At 62.7% G+C, this 18,389-nt stretch overlaps 2 protein-coding genes across 2 annotated transcripts; both read left to right on the top strand.

Annotated features, from left to right (window-relative positions):
* Positions 1-3,852: 3,852 nt before the first annotated feature.
* Positions 3,853-14,898, top strand: LSCM1_05526 (uncharacterized protein; the record flags this gene model as incomplete). Its single annotated transcript, XM_067322980.1, has 1 exon — positions 3,853-14,898. One exon carries the CDS (start codon positions 3,853-3,855, stop codon positions 14,896-14,898), a length of 11,046 nt encoding a protein of 3,681 aa, XP_067179615.1.
* A 982-nt stretch (positions 14,899-15,880) lies between these two features.
* LSCM1_05525 (uncharacterized protein) lies at positions 15,881-16,831 on the top strand (the record flags this gene model as incomplete). The annotated part of the gene is made up of 1 exon (XM_067322979.1): positions 15,881-16,831. One exon carries the CDS (start codon positions 15,881-15,883, stop codon positions 16,829-16,831), a length of 951 nt encoding a protein of 316 aa, XP_067179614.1.
* Between the last annotated feature and the right edge of the window lie 1,558 nt (positions 16,832-18,389).

Here is an 18,389-nt window from a genome sequence, read left to right as displayed (position 1 = left end):
CTTTCCCCCCTCTCCACACCGCGTGTATCGCACCTTCTGCCCCTCTCCTTTCACGTCACTTCTCACTGCATGACAACGAGGGATGCGGGACGGGAGAGAGGGAGGCGGGTGATGTGGGCAGTGGAGGTGGGTGGGGGGGGGAAAGGCCAACGACCGGAAGGGTCCGCCCATTTTGCAGACAAACTCACCCGCGCGCATGCGTAAAGCATTAGGAGGAACACCTGCGGCCTGTGAGGCGGGGCTCCTGCGGGAAGGGGAGGGAGGGGAGGGAGCAAGGAACGATAGAGAGCGAGAAAGGGGTCTGCAGAGGTAAGTTAGCAGGGGTGGGGGCGAGGCTACTGAGGCGCGCCGGTCTACATCCGCTCGTAGATATGGACGTTTCACGCACACACGTGGGGAGTATCACAAGGCGCAGCAGATGAGGGCAAGTAACGGAGGTCGTCCGCTTGCAAGCAAGAGTGCGGTGAGATGCAGTTTCCCAAGCCTAGACAGCCACCGCGACTCTCTTTCCCTCTGCAGCGCTTCCCTTTTTGCCGTATCGTTGACAAAGTGAGGGACGCGACTGCGACGAGGGGGGAGAGAGGGCAGGGGGCAGGCGACCAAGAAGGGGCACTTACACAAAGAGAAAAAAATGTAGCCGATGTATATGAAGAGCTGGAGGAGAGGGTGGGCGCGTGAGAGAGGGAGGGGAGGCGGATGTGGATGAGGTACCGTTAGCTTTCCCTCCCCCTCTTTTAGTTCTTGTGTGTTGTTGCTGTTGCTGCGATGCATTCAATCTCCATCGAGCCCCCCCGCCGCTTCAATTTTTTTTTTGTATGCGTCATTGAAAGGCTGATGCGAATCGCTGCTATGCTTTCCGCTGATGGGATGGGCTGCGCATGCGGCAAATGTGCGCGGACGCCATTGTGGCGCATCTTGCCAGATGCACACCGCCGCACACAGCGCAGGGCCGACATGCGCGATCTCTGTCTGCCTATCTCGCTCTCTCTCTCTGCTCGCGCAAAATTGTCCCTCGTCTCTCTTCCCTTCACACGAGCGGGATAGAGGTGACAGCCACATCAGCGACCAAAAAAAAAGAGCTCATGGACACTGGCGAATGTGCCTGAGTATCAGCATGGTGCCGTGGCTCCTCGTTGCCTGCCTCTCACTGCACTGTCTTAGCTTCCCGCCTCCCTTTCCCCTTCCTCACATATGGGCGGCATTGCTCTCCGAGAAAGGTGCGACTGCGGCCCCCCTCTCTCTCGCCTGCACCGGCAGCCTTCCACCCGTGGGGCCACTCGACTGCTTCCCCTCTTCTCTGTGCCTTTCCGTTCACACTGGTCGTGCATGTATGTGTGTGTGTTTGTGTCTTTACCTTCTGGGGGCACGTCGATGTGCTATCGACTTCTTTCGTCGTTGCCATTCGATGCGCGAGGGTCTTCGACACTCGTTGGCACACGTGTGCGCTGATGTTCTCCGTCGCCTTCCATTTTGGCATTCGTTTTTCTCTTCTCATCGAAGTTTGTCGTCTCTGTTGGCCCTCCCCTGCCTCCCCCTCCCCCGACCCTCTGATCACGCGAACACGCGCGTTTCTGCAAGGCAATAAGGGAGCACGGGGCTGTAGTGGTGGTGGTGGTGGGCGAGTGTGCGGGCGTACGCTCAGGACGCGCTGCAATGAGAGGTGCGTTGCCGTAGAGTTTTCGTTTTCCATTATGAGCGTGCGCCGGCGATGGTGTGTGTCTGTGCCTGTGTGTGTGTGTGCGTGTGCGTGTCATCTATGGACGGATCACCGCCCCGCTGCCACCGCTGCCGTCTCCGTCGACTCCTTTTTCAGCGCGCCTTCCCCTTTTCTCTCCTCCCCCCTCCCCCCTCCGACGTATACTCCGGCAGGCACACGCTCCCCGCAGGCGGTTTTGCTCTCGTCGGCGCATACGCCTGCCAAACCTTTTTTTCGTTCGTTTGTTTTCCGTTCTGTTTTCTTGTCAGCTGCCGCTCACTGGTGAACGTTTCTCGCCGACTCTTCTCTCATGTTAGAGTGAGAGCACACACACACACACACAGGCACAGACACACATATCGGAGAGCGCCTTATGTTAGGGCTGTGACTTCTTTTCCTCTGTGTCTGTCTAGAGTGCTGTGACGATGTTGAACCTCATTTCCGCTTCTGTTTCCCTTCTCTTCTCCCTTCCCAAAAAAAAACACACACAGCAACCGGCAGAGTGTTTGTATGTGCGCGCATCACACTTCTTCACTTCTGCTTCTGCCTTCACCTGTGCTCCCATGTAGTTGGACTGTGCTGCTGCGTCTCTCTTCACTTATATTCACCCTCCTCCCCTCTCTCTCTGAGGGCCTTTCTCCGCATGTTGCGCGTCCAGCACTCGTTTCTTCTGCCGCCACCTGCAGCTCTTGCTTGCCTTCTCTCACGGCCTCCCTCTCCCCCTCCCTCCTTCCTCGAGCGTTCATCACCGAAGAACGGCGATGTCGACAATTCTTCGGTGATGGTGAACATCGCCTTTTCTTTTCTGTTTCTTTCGCGGAGGTCGCTGTCTGTCTCTCCGTCTGCTTGTCTCTGCGCGCGTATACGGATGCTGTGGCTGCTGTGCCCGCAGTGACTCATGGACGTCTCTTGCGCGTTACACAAGCTTGGATCCGTGCGTGCGAGATGGAGGCCCAATAAAGGGGACAGGGACGGGGCTCGGAGGTGAGGGGGGCGGGGGAGAGGCTCAAACATCGATGAACGGGCGACTGCAGTGGCCGCTGTTTTTTTCTTCCGTTAGCTCTGCAGCGAGTGGGCAGCTGTTGGAGGAGGTGACGCAACAGGAGGAGGGTGGGGGACGGCGAGAATGCGCATAAACGCAGGCTTCAAGATGTGTTTTCTTACGTAAAAGGGTGAACCTCTTCATACCTTCTCTCATGCCTCCCCCTTCTTTTCCTGAGTATGCGCTTGTGTGCGTGTGCGTATGCGTGTGTGTGTCTCGGCGATCGCACGGGCGCGCTTACAGACACGCCGGCTGCGTTCTGCCGCCTCGCTGCGCTTTCTCCTCTCTTGTGTGCGCGGGAAGCTCGCGGAGGAGCAGACATGCGTACCGCTGGTGCGACATCGACCGCCCCCCTCCCCTCCCCCCAAAAAAGATGCCTCCCCGCCGCTCTCCCTTTCGATCTTCTCTCTCCCTTCTCGACTCGTCTCTCTTACACGCAGTGCAGGCAAAGAGTTAACGTGACCAAAAAACACACGCAACGACAGTCAAAGACACTTTCAGCCAGTAACGAACTCTCGATAACGTCTCGTTGTCGGCATCGCTTCCACGACCTCATCACGTACGCTGGCTGTACATGCGTAGGCGGGGCCCAAACGCCAGGGCGTGTGTGTGTGTGGAGGAGGGGCTCCCGGGTTGATGAGCAGCATGCACGCACAGGCTCGCGCACAAGGGGCTGAAGCGGGTAACATTCCATGCTCCTGCGACGTATCTTACGCAGAAATATATATATATATATATGTTGTGTATGTGGGGAGCAGCGAAAGAGGGACAGCCCCAGCTGCGCCATTTTTTTCTGCTGTCTTTCGGCCTCCCTTCTCAATTCACCACTTCCCTCCTTTCTCTCTCTCTTCCCTTACACGTTCACGAGCACCTGCACGTGCACGTCCTCCCTTCCTCCCCTTCACCCTCCTCACCCCTTTCTGAGACATTCGCTGCAGCACCAAAGGCGCATTGATTGTCTTCGTCGACGTGCGGTGTTGATGCCGCTCGTGCGCCGTGTCTCACACCCGTTACTATCGCTGACCACTCCCGTTCACCCACTCGCCCTTAACCTCTCTCTTTCTGGCCCCCATACTTGCTTGTTGTCCCGCCTATTGTGACCGCACCCGTCCAGATGCCTGTAATGCACTCCTCGGCAAGAGGCGGCGCTGCTGCGCTGCTCAGGCGTCGCCTCTTGCCATTGCTTCTCCCCAGCTTCCTTGTATATGTGTACTTGTGCGGTAGCTTTAGCGGGGGCAGACGGACATCTCTCTCAGCTCACGCCGCTGCGCCAAAGCAGTTCTCCCAGCAGCCGTGGCACAATGCGGGCGGCGGTGACGACGCCAGCCATGCGTACCCCAGTCTGCAGGATTTGAATGCGCCTCTTTTCGGTGCACCGTACACATTCGCAGAGGTGAATGATGATCGAGGCGATGGGCTGGTGACTGTGCCGACAGACGAGGAGGTCGCTGTGGCTGTGCAGCGCGCACGCGAGGAGGGCCGTCGCGCAGGGCATTCGGTGCAGACCCCATATTCAGCATCGACTGGAGGAATCGACGCAGAGGCGGTGAGCGCTGACACGACCACATCGATGTGTGCTGCGGACTTTACGTGCCCGCGGTCGTCCGTGGCATGGGCCAGTGGCTCTTTCACCGTTAGCGAGTTGCTCACGCCGCACAGTCTCGCGGTGCCGGTCGGCCTGACGCTGAAGCTCAGCCTGTGCTGCCAGTACCGATTCGATGGCACGTTACTGCGGAGTACGGAGCTGTACGACGTTTTTCTTGAAGAGCTGCTGAGGGCCTCGCCGTTTCAAGTGTTGAGCGCCGCCGAGAAGCGGGAGCTGTTTCCACATGCGCTGATCTTTGCTGTCGACACGTGGGACCGGCGGCGGACGTACAACACGAGCTACGCGCTGACGGACGCGGACGTGGCAGAGCACAACGATGGCGATGGTGACGTGCTGGTGCTGACCACAGGCGCTCTTACCCCAGCAACGCTGCTTAAGCTGATAACATCCACCCCAGCGCTCTCTGGTGATGGTGGGAGTCCGTTAGGCACTGACGACGTCGCGAGCACAAAGGGGAACACTGCGGACTCAGCCACCGCACGGCAGTCGGGCACTCGCGCTACGGCAAATCACAGAGAGGAGGCGGAGGGCAGCGACTCCGTGGGCGAGTCGTGGCCAGCGGCAAGCGCTGACGTGCAGCTTCACATTACGAGCCGCGTACTCAAGTGTAAATGCCCGCACATCCTGACCGTAATGCCGCTGCTCCACCTGCAGCGAGATGTGCTGCCACCGATCAACATCGTCGGGCTCGGCTCTCACTGCGGGGTGCCAACATCGACGAACAACACCCGCGACGTCGATGCACGTCAGTCGAGAGGATCGCCATTGCGTGCGGCGCAGCACATTCGCCGAGTCCGTGGGGCCGACGGCGCCGCCGTCTTCGCTGTTTTCTTCGAGATAACTCCACCAGTGCCTCCGATGTCGCTGGTGACGTGGACAGTGCGCAGCGTGGTGGAGGAGAAGGCCGGCAGCGCCACTTCATTAGGGGAGCCGTCACGGGCTGATGAGCGCCGTAAGAGCAGCACCAGCGGCAGCGGTGTTGGTGACGTCAACACCTCTTCTGCACAGAGCTCACTCATTCTGCGGCACTCACGGCTGTTGCCAGTACTGCACCACTCTGGGAGCAGCACTGACGGTAACTCTGACACGTCTGCTGCGTCCACGTGGACAGGCAGCCACCTTCTGCGCAGCTCTGCTGCCAGTCCGTTCTTCATTGCTGAGCCGAACGTGCGCTACGAGGTCTTCGTGCGGGTCTCACGGCGGTTGCTTGTGCCAGCTCTTCTCTCCCGCGGGCCTGGTGCTCCGGAGGAAGAGCCGCTTCGGGCTGCGCCTGCGGCGAGCCCCAGCGTTGCTGGGCGAGGTGTCTGGTCGTTCCCAGCAGCCGCATCGACGGAGCGCGTGGCGCGCGGTCGCTTCGTGCTTCGGCTGCCTTTAAACCGATCATGGGCGCTACCGCCCGTCCGCTCTGCGCCGCACTTCGGGTTCCGCCGAGCGATGCGACTGACGAACGGCACGCTGTCACGGACTGCCGTGATGGCCGCCCTCAACCCGCACTACCCACTCCACGCCTCCTTCCCTGACTCGCCGCCACTGCAGTCTGCCGGCCGCGCAAGCTCTGAGCCCGACAGCGCTGGATGGATCAGTGGCGGCAGCAGCGGCACTGCCCTCAGGCGACGGCGGCCTTTGGCCTACTACGGTTACTGGGAGAACGCACCACTGCGCGATCAGCCGCTGCCACAGCAGCCCACTCGCGTGCTGGCCAACCCCTACACAGAAGCGTCGGCGTCGGATCAGAATGCGGACGGCGCAGGCGGGGACGGCGACCCCGGAAGTGTGCCGATGCCTCTCTTCCTTGGCCGCAACTTTGTCGCCTACCTTGTACGCGACATCGACGATGTCTGCGACCCTGTCGTCCTAGAGGGACATGAGGTGTGGGCGGTGCAGAGCCACATCACCACCACTGGACCGACGACCGCGTGTGGGGAACAGCAGGACGTGTCGGCGCTGGTGCTGCGGCAGCTCTTCCTGCGGATGCGCATCGAGCCGAGACTGGAGGTTACCGTGCCAAATACGACGTGGCTCGCCGACCCGCGGCAGATCGCAGAGGCGGCGCGTGAGGGGTACTACCGCTGCGAGGCACGCAGCGGCAGCGCGACGGCCACGCCAACGACAACGGAGACCGACAGCGCCGCCTCGCCGCCCGTGTGTGTCGCGGCCCCTGATGTGCAACGGGACGCTAGCGAGGTTTATGCCTCCTTACGCATGAGTAGTCGTGGTGTGTACGAGGTGGTGTGGGTGGCGCGAGTCGCCGTGCGCGAGGAGTGGCTCATCAGTAGGGAAAACCTAGACCCTCTGTACACCAGGGTCATCCCAGTAGCCCCGAGTGCCGAATCGTCATCCCCTGCATTGTTCCTGGTGGAGGTGCGCTCTCGGCCACTGCTGGTGGTGCGGCGTCTGGCAAGCTACCCCCACGTTGTCGCTGTGGAGGTGCCTATGCATGCGCGCCGCTGGGTGGTGCCGGCTCCACATCCCCTCACGGAGCCGACATCGCCGCTACCGGCGTCTGCAGCACCTCTCTCAGCTTCACAGCGACAACAGTGGGCTCACCATCGTGACGTCAGCCGCGACGAAGATGCGTTGGGCGGCAACGTGCCCACCGGTCACTGGCGCTCACGCTTCCCGCTGCACGTCTTGTCAGTGGATGAGCAGCTCCAGGTGGAGCTAGACACGAACGACGTACCTAACGTGCAACGCGTGTTGCCGAACGGCACCCTCACGTTTGTTGCTCAGGACACCGGCGAAGCACTTTCGCTCTCCGTCGTCATAGACGGAGCGGTGCGCACCGTTTCCTACACATCGCAGTGCCCCGACACGCACGTCGAGCATCAGATCTACGTGGTCGCCCTGCCGCCCCCGCCCATAGTGCCCGCGTTCGCGCCCATTTATACGGAGGAGGGGTGCGTAGTACTCGTCGCACCGCGTGAGGTGCGAAAGGATGAGGTGGCGGAGTGGCGTGTGCCGCCTTGCGCATCGGCGAGCCAGCCGCCATACCTGGTGGAGCGCCCCATCTCACTCAAGGAGTGGGAGGAGACGCGGCTCATCACGACCGCCGTGGATGGCGGGGCGCCGCTGGCGCTGACGGCTGCGGCTGCCGCGACCGGGTCAATGACAGCGCTGATGGCGTGCGGTGTGGAGGCGTACCACCACTGCGAAATCGTTTGGTCTGTGCAGAACCTCGTCGCCACAGTGCATAAGAGGTACTCGCTGCGGCGATGCCAGCGGCCACCCGACATTGTCTTCCATGAAGACGGTCGTCAACAGCGCGCCTCGTACCCTCAGGCGAACGTGTTCGGGCTGCCCTCGCTGAGGGAGACTGCCTACACTCGTGCCAGCGGCTCCGCCTTGGCGCCTCTGGGTGCCGCATCTGCGTCGATGGACGCAGCGGAGGTCGCCAGAGATCGCCGCGTCATACCTATTGCCGGCCTTGCAGCAGACATTGGCTACTCCTTCCATGTCACAGATCAGCAGAACCTCTTCGAGATGGAGCTGCGCCCTGTCAAGGATGCAGTGGCCCACCAGCTCTGGAACACACAGCACGAGTACGCGGCGAGCAAGGATGGGCCGATGCTACTGCGCAGGCGAGCCCGCAGAGGCATGCCGCGGCAGAGGCAGGAAACGCCTACGGACGTTGGCGGCGAGGATGAATGGGGCACCGATGCTGTGAGCAACAGCAGCGACGCGGCCGACGATGAGGACACGTTCTGGGGTGACTACCACACGAGCAAGGCACCCAGTTCACACACGAAGACGGTGCCGCCCAAGGAGCGCGTTGCCGAGCTTTCGGAGCAGCGAGAACGCCGCCGTCGCCGCTACCAGCGCGACGAGCAGCTCGACACCGAGCTGGAGAAGACATACACGATTCTGCACGAGAGCGAGGCCCGCCGGCTGCGTGTGGCGGGGGTGGGCGACGCATCGCTGTTTCTCATGGATTACGTCGTACGGGGCTCGCCTGCGGTGCTGAGCGCTGAGGCGGAGGCTGACAAGCCGGAGTTCGTGCGGCGCGGCATGTGCGTTGAGCAGCCTGGCTCCATTGCCGTCCTGGCTGTCAGCCCTCGCGGCGCCGTCCGCGTGGATGAGCGCTACGGCACGGTGCTGCCGCTACCGCCGGCCCCTGCTGTAGCCGTCTTATCCTTCTGCGCTCCGCAGTACACCTTCGCCCGCTACCCGGAGCTGTTTTCTGTGTATGGCTACGACTTTACGTGGAGGTGCCCCGACACGACGGTCATGAAGGCAGAGAAGCACCACCCGACGTACTCGGTGCTCCATCACGCACCGGAGCGCTACGACAGGACAGCGGCGGCGCCGTCGGCAAATACAAGCGAGGCGCTCTGCGAGCTTACCGTCACGAACCGCATCACAGACACCGAGCGGCGTGACTGGTTCGTGATGCGGCGCGTTCATCCGAGCCCGCTGCCAGCCACGGCCCTGACGGTGCCTAGCCACAACGCAGCGGACTCGCTGCAGGTGGTACCGCCATCCTCGCCAGAGAAGCGTAGGCCGAGGTCAAGCGGCACTCGCAGAAGCGGTGGGGCGCCGCAGCGGTCGCACTCTTCTTTCTCGGCGGCCACACCTTCTGCATCTGCGCAGGACGCCACTGAACCGCTTACCAGCATCACCATGGAGCAGCTGTACACGGCACCTGCCAACACGTACCCCTTTGCCAGGGCGCGGCACATAGTCGGCAAGAGTGCGGTCCTGCACGTGGACGCCCCGTCCGACCCCGCCGTGGCACGGTGGGCCGTCACGAGTGTCGTCCCTGCCGCTTCCACAACGGCCGGATCACAGGTGCTCATGGACGACGTCGAGTTTCAGCCCTTGCCCCACCACCCGACCGCCGCGGCCCACGGCGGCTCGGCAGCTCTCATCAAGGGGCTGCGTACGCCCGGGCTTTACACAATTACGCACTCTTTGCCGGACCCCCAGAACCCGGACGCGTGCCCGCCGGTGACGCTGACAGACATGCTTGATGTCTTCCACGCGCAGGTGTTGGAGAAGGAGCTGTTCGTGTGCGGCGACACTGCTGCGCTGCGAGCCGTACCCATCCCGCGTGAGATTGCGCACGAGTTTGCCGGCCAGTGGGAGGTCGTGTCGCTGGCGACGGGCGCGGCAACGGTGTGGACAGCGGGTGTGAACTTCACTGGTCTCCGCTTCGATCACGGCACGCGGGCAGAGACGCGAGTGCGTGGCCTGCCGTTCGGCGTCGTGAGAATACGCTGGGCCATCTACCGGCTTCTCCCGCTATCCGCGGACAAATTTTCTCCGTCGTCGTCTTCGACTGCCGCGGGCTCGTACAGCGAGGGCCCTGGCGCCAGCGGACGTGCGGCGTCATCGGCGTCTACGACGCAGCATCGCGTTCTTGCCGACTATGACACGGTAGACGTGTTTGTGCTGACAGAAAATCTGCCCTCGCACCGCCTCGTGACTCTGGCCGATCGTGCGGCAATCCTGACGACATCCTCAACCCAGAACTGGCGCATGGAAGTGGTAATGCCGAAGCCCAGCGCCTCCGCAGCTGTGGATGTTGCGACGCAGGCGCGCATGAGCCTGCGCAGCATCCACAACTACAGCCACAGCGAAGCGGCTGCCTTTTTCTCTTCCTCTGATGACACTACCGCAGACAGCGCCGCGCGCAGGGTGCACCGCACCTACTTTGGCCAGCATCCCCGCCCTGGTAGCGGGGTGCTCCTGCTGGAGCATCTCCCTATCGGCACGGTACATCTCTACTACGACCTCGTGCCGTCGCGCAGCATCTTTGGCCGGATGGGGGGGCACACGTGCACGTTGAAGGGCCACTACGAGGTGGAGCGCGTCTCGGCCTACCTGACCGCAACGACCTCTATGGATCACGAATGCGACGGCTACACTGGCAAGGGACGCATCACACTGTGCCTGCACACTGAGGGGGGGTCGGCAACAGAAAGCGGGGGGCCGAAGGGGGGCTCGCAGAAGCCCCCAGCGCCGTCGTGCGCAGGTGCGCAGTTTTGGCAGAGCCAAGTGCGCCTTATCGACCCTGCAGCGCTGGAGGACACCGTCAAGCACGGCGCGCGCGAGGTCGAGCGTCTCAGCGGCGGGCGATGCGCGACGCCGTGGTGGGTGTCGCCGACGACGCAGTGGCTCAGTCCCTCCTACACCCTCACGAGTGCAGTCTCCTCGCCTGGCCGTTGCATATCATTCACGGTGAAAGCAGGCCGTCACCTCTCAGCCCGCGAGGTCTTGCAGCCGCTCTTCGTCGCAGTGCCGAGACCTTCGCCGTCCATACCAACCTCCGCGGAGACCGCGGAGGTATACGCGGACCGGGCGAGCAACAGTGGCGCTGCAGGCGCTGCAACGCACATTGCTGCCGACTGCCCCTTCCACGGCGACTTCATCTCCACCCGCATCATCGATGGCGCGCCGGGGACGGGGGCGCGCGTCTCAGACGGCGCCGGCGGCGCATACGGTAGGGATCAGAAGAGCGGGCAGGGCGGCGCCGCCTCTGCGACATCGCGCTTGGGCCTCTCACAGCTGTTTCAACTCGGGCTGCCACACACCTTGGGCGGTGCTGCTGCTTTCGCGTCTACGTTGCTGGGTCGTGACGGCAGCGCGGGGAGGGACGACGGCAGCGGCGATGGTGACGCATGGGGTATTCGCTATCTGCCGGTGCTCCAGCCAGGAACACTGCGGCGTGCCAATCTGACGATGCGACCAATGGTGGGGCTGCGCGGGGCGCCGGACGACGTGACGTACGAGGTGAATATTAGCGGCCGGACCGCGGCCTTCGGCGGGCCGGCACGGGCTGCGGAGGGGCCGGCACCAGAAGCCGCAGTGCTGCTTCGGCTCGACCTTAGCCGTTCAAGACTCCTCGGTGGCTTTTTTATCTCGCCATCAGCGGGGGTGGCGCGCACGTCGGCACGGCGGACAGCGGTGGCAACTATGCCCCCTGGGACAGAGCAGGACACCAGCCAACGTGAAGCCGGCGCTGCCTCCAGCAACAGCACACCTGCACCGACGGCGGCGCTGCTGCATCACAGTCTGCTCCACAAGTGCGTGGACGGCACTGTGCGTGGTGCCGATGTGCTGCAGTACTGGACAGAGACGAACCGCCCCGACGGCCGCGTCGACCGTACTGTGCAGGAGTGGATAGACTACGCCTTCGCCGTGCGCGAGGCGACGGTGCCGTGTGATGTGCTGTTCGGCTCACTGGATCATCTCATCTCCAAGTCGTACGGCAGCGGGCCTTCGACAGCATCACCAGCTTCCCCATCGCCTGGGGGCGGCTGGTACGCCACGCGCGGACGGCGAGGGCGACAAGGCGTTGCACTGCTCCAAGGAGCTTCACCGTCAAGCCAGCGCCAACAGCAGGAGTACATATCACTCGCAGAAATGGAGCAGCAGGTGGAGCGCGTCCGCCGGCAGCTCAAGTTAACACCTGACGGTATTGATGTGACTGGGCTGCCGGCAGATCTGCAGAGCGCCTTGAGCCACCGCCGTGTAACAGCGACGCAGCTGCGCGCGATCGAGGCGGTGAGGAAGGCACGACGAGATGCCGAAGAGGCCGCGCTGGCGGAGGAGACGCGGCAGAGAACAACGTCACACCTTTCGCCAACGGAGCGGCTCGCGAACGCGCTTCGGGCCTACCAAGGTGTCGCGCAGGGTAGCGAGGTGGCGGTATTGCGCATACGTCTTCCGCTCAAGGAATCCTTCACCGTACCCTATGACGTCTTCCTGCGAGCCGCACTGCACAAAGATGTGCTGTGCGGCACCACGGTCGATCCACCGCCTTCCGCCACGGATCCGACGGCGCAGCCGACCGTGGCGAACCCGCACTCGCTCGTCCCGCTCGGCCGCGTGGAGGTGCGCGACACGGCCCCTGTGCTATCGGTGTACCCGCCGGTGGTGAAGCAGTGCGAGGTGGAGGGTGGCATGCCGGTGCTGACCTTCGAGCTTACCGGGGCCAACTTCGCCCGCACTGCCTTTGCGGCTGACGCTGTGACGCTGGAGGAGATTCCAAATCGTGCCTTGGAAAAGATAAACTATGACGCGGTGCACCATCCTGACGTGGGGCTCGCCGCGTGCATCGAGCAGATGCGGCGAGGGTTGCGGGCAGCGGTGGAGGTTACGTCTCGCAAGCGGCTTTATCTGCAGCTGAGAGCGTGCCCAAACTTTAGGATGCTCACCTCAGAGGAGTACAACGAGCACCAGGACAGCGAAGCACTGCTGCAGCGTCTGCAGCTCCCGCGCTACCTGCGCGTCACGGTGCGCAATTCGATTCAAGCTGATAGCTTTCTAGCGCCGCTCTCGCGAACTGCGGGCAGCGACGTGCCAAACGCCTCAGCGCGGCAATGGGCGCCGGCAGGCGAGTTTGCGACAAGCGTCACAGCCACCTCTACCGACGCGAGCTTTGTTTTGGAGGTTCGCCCAACGTTGGCGCGGCTGCACCTGCGCTCCTATGCTAACGTGACGCTGCCTGATGCTGCCACCAAGGGCAAAGCTGCCCGCGGACGCCCCAGACGGGAAAGCGGTAGCTGGTGGGGTGGCGGTGTTGCCACCGCCACGTCGCCGCCAAGTGGCCCCTCGACGTCGGCGGCGACCGAACTCGCGCAGCCCACCGGCCCGTCCTTCGACTCAGCCCCCGCACGCCCGCTCCTGCTATGTGAGGCGGACCTGCGGCGCTACGGGCTCCAGCTGGGAGTGGAGCTTATCGGCGACACATGGACACGGTCGGTCGGCGAGGACGGCGACAGCACCGACCCCTTCTCGGGCAATGACGCTGATGACGGCACTGCTGCCCATGAAGATCACCGGCAGTGGGCAGAGCTGCCGCGCCGGCGAGCCCCGCCGAACGTGGCGCTGATCAACAGCTTCAGGGTTGTGGAGCATCACAGTCTAGACAGCAGTCATCACCTGTACATGAAGGGCGGTGGGGTGTACCGATCACACTTCATTGACCACCTCTTCTCTGAAGTACTCAGCGACCCCACCATACTACAGGGCCGCCGATTTGTGTACCGCTACAACGACACCTTTATCGGCATAGCAATACCGCCACTACCCACTTACGCCGCTGCGACGTCGCCGCAGCGTGGCCATCGCGATGGTGCTTGGGGCAGCGGACAACCGCTTGGGGCAGGGGCCAACGAATACTCAGACGCGCACACGGCACCGGCGCAGCAGAGTCCCCCAAGGTACCGATCGATGGGCAGCAGTAGCGGTGCCACAGGGCTGGCGTTGATCGGCAGCAGCCGGGCGACAGCCACCCCCTTTTCGGCCGCCTTTCCGGCGGTTCGGGAGTTCTCCAGAGTTGAGGAGATCCTCTTCGCTGTCCCCGGCATCGCCACCGAATGCCGCGGGTGCCTGCTGGCCGACACCACCTTTTACGTGGCGGGTGATTTGACGGGTCTGTGGACCGCATCGCCAAGCTCCGCAACTGCCTCTACGGGCCCTGGCACTACTGGCGAAGCATCCACGACGGCGTCGGCGGCGGGCACCGCGAACCGCGGCGCGCCCGCTAACGGGGCGGTGAGGGCACAGTTCAGCCGGGCTGGCGAAGGGTACACGAGTCCACTCGTTTTACGGTGGGACAGCGCCATTCATGTGCCGCGGCGCTGGCAGCTCGACTGGTTCTGCCCTGCCGCTGCCCACCGCGCACTCGAGCGTCTCTCCTTGCAGATTGGCGGCCGCAGCGACAGGGCAGCGCTCTCCATCGTCATGGACATTATCCTGTACCGCCTGCGCGGCGTTGATGGTGAGGCACTGCCGGCGGCGCAGCGACCAATGGTGCTGCTCTCGAGTGCGCCCATTAATGTGGCAGATGTAATGCGTAAAAATCACGCGCACACTCGCCGTTACGGCAGCGATGCTGATCAGATAACGCTCGCCGCTCCGCTAGTCTTGCGTGTGAACCAAACAGCTGCCGATGCGGCTTACACGGAGGTTGCCGATGACATGCTGCGACGCCGGCGGCATGCCCATACGGTGCTTGAGTACCACAGGGACGACCGCTACGCTGGCGGGCTGTTGGTTGTGAATGCCTCGGTCTTCTTGAAGGTGTGCACGAGCAGCTCTGGCGGCGGTGCAGCGCCATGCATGATCGTGTCCATCACTGATGCGCTGCTGACAGTGGAGGCGCCGAAGGCGCCTAAGCGGTCCGCTTCGTGGACGCGACGGCTTCTCGGACTCGGCGGCGGCGCGATAGACGTTGGCAATGTGGCAGGGGCTGCCTCCTCCGAAGCTGCACCGTCACCGGTGTCGCTTCCTGTGCTGCTTCACCACGTCTTGATGGCGTTCCTCGTGCATGAGCTGCTGCCATTGCTCGGCATCATCGCCGCTGCCCCATCGCCGCAGGGCACGGCTTCCGCCGTCTCTGCGTCGCCCCTGGAAGACCAGCGGCGCGCGCGCCTTGCCCTCAGCACTATCGCTTTCCTGTTCTTCTTCGCTGTGTACGCGTACGGGCCGCCGACGGCGTGGCGGGTCCTCTGCCTGGCGGTGTGGTCCGTTTACCTCTACTGCAGCGGCCGCGCTGGTTGGGTCTTTGTGTTTGTTGCCTCGACCGTCTACGCACAAGACTTTATGTGAGCGTCAAACCAGCGTTAGGTGACGGAGGGATGGGGGGATGGGGGAGAGGTGTGTGTAGGCGGCGATGATTAGGGTGCATCGTGTCGGTACGTATAATTCTGAGGCGCATCTCCATGCGCGTACCCTGTGAAGGGTGAAACTGTGTGTGTGTGTGTTCTGTCTACCTTAACAAACGCGGATGCGCATGTGCGCTGGGAGCTGAGGCACAGTAACGGCCCTCTCCCCCCTCCTCCTCAGTGACAACCAAAGATAGAGAGAGAGAGACTGACGAAATGCGGATGAGAGGAGCTCGCAACTACAGCGACGTGTGACCCTGCAGAGGTCGCATGCGTGCGTGTCGGTGCACGCGCACACGCGTCCGCACAGATACCCCTCTTTCGGCGTTTTTTCTTGTCCTTTTTTTTTGGCTCCCACGGCCGCCGAAGTGAAGGGAGAGAGGGGAGCGCATTAATGGAGGAGGGGCTTGGCGGATGGGAGGGCGCTCAAGGCCATCACCACTTCCTGCTACGTCTAGCAAGAGCGGCATTGCCGATTCGCATCCTTCTCCCCGCGACTTGCACGCCGCCCACTTCTGACAACCCCCCTCCTCTCCCCCGAGGGTGGCAGTGTGTGTGTGCGTGCGTGAGTGCAGGGGCTCGAGTGGGCAGCGAGGGCCATTCATCAGAATGGCCATGGCGGCTACACCGTTTCAACAGATCGCCTTCACACGCTTGACCTCCACGGCTCCCTACACCACCACCACCACGGCCATCATCACTCCTCTCTTCTGCCTGCGATGGGGGTTCGCCACGCTTTCTGTTTGCTCTTCACCACTCGTTCACTCTCATCCCCGTCTGCCCCCCACCTCATTTCGCAAGCGAACCTTTGGTGCAGAAGCCCAAGCGTCGTCGCCCTACTCTCCACCTCCGTGCGCGTTTCTATCTGCTGCTTGCCCTCGTCGTCCGACTCCATTGCCTCTCCTCCTCCAATGCTGCTCCAAGCGATGGCAGCCACAGGGACTCTGCAACGTGGGATACGTGCAACGCAGCCGGTAACAGCGGGTATCGCCGCCCGCTTCTCCAGCTGTTGCTGCTGCCTGCCTTCATCGGCTGTTGCATCTTCGTCGTACCGTCCGACATCTTCACGTGGGCTCCTGCGTGACGCGGCGCCGGTGCCACTGCGTGCATCTACCACAGGCAGCTCTTCTGCCTGGGCAACGACTCGCCGCTGGCAGTCCAGCAGCGGCCCGGGATATGGCACTATCCCCGCTGACATCGACTCCCCACGCGGCGCTGCAAAGCCCACGGAAGAGGAGCTGCATCGGGAGCAGCGTCGCCGCATGCACGGGCACGCGGCGACTGCCGAGGAGGCGAACAAGGAAGCCGTCAGCACCCAGGTACGCGGATACAACCCCTGGGAGGTGTTGGGCCTTAAGCCGGGAGCTTCCTCACAGACGATTCGCCTGCGCTATCACGAGCTCATGAAGCATGTCCACCCAGACATGGCGGCTGACGGCACCGGTGACATTCCGCGCCTCAACCAGATCAACAAGGCCTACGAGCTGATAACGAAGAGCCCGACGCTGGACCGCCGCTACCGCAATCTCGTGTCTGACACACAGTACTTCTACTACAAATTCCTACCGGAGTGGATGGCGCGTAACGTGGACGAGATGCCGCGGTACTGGAGCTGGGTAAAGTGGCGCACCCCGAGTGGCTTTCACATTTTCCTGCTGCTCTGCAGCTTTTACGTACTCGGTCGCTTCTATGCTGCCTTCCCGCTGCTCACAAGCGTCTTCTTCATCTCCGTGGCACTGGACGTGCTGCTGCATACGATGCTTGCGCCGGCGGCGCTGTGCATGCTGTTCCTCTACTCGATCATGGCGTTCCGCAGCTACGATATGGCGTGGCTGACAAGCCCGAAGGGCTTCCTGCGCCGCGAGCTAGGGTACTAAATCGGGAGCAGCTTCGCCTGCGTGCTCTTGGACGCCGCTTTCGCTGTGCAGGCGGATCGGCCAGGATGAGGTGTGGGCGTCGCGTTGCCTTCGTCTCCTTCCCTTTTTTTTTCGTAGTCTCGCGGTGGGCGGATCGGGTGAGAGGGTGCCGTCGCTGGGCAGGAGGAGGAGGCGGGGCGGGTGGGTGGGTGGGCGCGGCAATTCGTGTGTGCGTGTGGGCCGTGCGCGGGGGTGAGAAAGGAAACAATGAGGGTGGTGATTGCCCCGCCTTCCTGCGGCACACCGCTCCCTCCGCTCCAACAGCCGCGCATCGCCTTCCCCTCCCCCCGGGCAGCTTTTCTCTGTGCTCGAGATCTCTCCTCGATCGCCCTGCCTCTTTCGCGCGAACGTGCGTGTGGGACTGTGTGCGTGTGCTTCTCTAAGAGCTCTGGCGCTTCTCAATCGACCAGGCACAAATGACGCCCTGAGAAAAGGGGCACAGGAGGGGAGAGGGAAAGGCGGAGTGAGTGGGGCAACTGAGCTGGAGGAAGAGCCCGATGGGAAGAGGGTCGCCGTGTGGGTCTGCGCATCCAGGCGTATAGCTGCGCGCGGGCACCTCATCCTTCTGTGTACGTGGAGGCGCGGCCCCTCCCCGTTTGCCTCTCTTCTCACGACACTGTCCTCTGTGTCACCTCTTCCTTCGCCTTTCGGTGTTGCGGCTCGTCAACACTCTCTCCATCGCATATGCCCCCATTGGCCCCCTCAGAGGCTGTTAACAAAATCAGGAATGGGAGCAGGACTGACGTGAAATAGGGGGAGATGGGAGAGGCGCGAGGATCGGGCGGAATCGAACCGGAAAGGATTGATACAACGGCGTACACGCAGCTGCCTACTCGCGAGTGCAACCGCTTGCTGTATGTGGCTTTCTCAGTGGCACAGCTGTGTGCCTTCAGTCGAGCCCGCATGTAGGCAGCGAGGGCCTCTTCTCCTCGGCCTCTCTCCTTTGTGCGTCCTCTCGTCCCATCGCTGGCTAAGACCTCCCCCCTTTCCCCTCTCTGCTCACTACCCTTGTTATCCCGATCTTCTCACGCGTCTTCTCACCGTCTAACATCGAACACAACGCCTCCTGCCTGCCTGTGTCCTCCACCGTCTCCCTTTCTCTCAGCGCCACGCATCCGTCGCGCCCTTCTTCCCCTCGCCCATCATCACCCAATCGCTTCCCCTCCCCTCCTCCTCCGTCTCTGCCCCCGTCCATGCGAGAGAGAGAGAGCGGCTTCTGTGTCGTTGATATGGGCACACCCGGCCAGCAAATGGGCTTCTCTCTGCTTCCCTGACGCGCAAACACATCCGCACCTTTACCGTTTCACCTCACCTCACTTGATCGCCTTCGGAGGGTGTGTCTTCTCTCCCTCTTTTCACCCACGTGGGCGCGTGGCGGTCAGCCCCCTTTCACCTCCTCTGCACTTCCCCTACCCCACTCGCTCTCGTGGGTCGCTCTGCTCACTGGAACGGCCCCTTTCGCTTCTGCTCGCGCAGAGTGGCGCCCAGTCGGGTCGCTCGACGGGTTTCACCGATGCCT

Source organism: Leishmania martiniquensis, chromosome 17, assembly GCF_017916325.1.
Source record: "Leishmania martiniquensis isolate LSCM1 chromosome 17, whole genome shotgun sequence".
Classification (NCBI taxonomy): domain Eukaryota; phylum Euglenozoa; class Kinetoplastea; order Trypanosomatida; family Trypanosomatidae; genus Leishmania; species Leishmania martiniquensis.
Note: the sequence above shows the minus strand (reverse complement) of the source record. Positions and strands in the feature narration are given on the sequence as shown.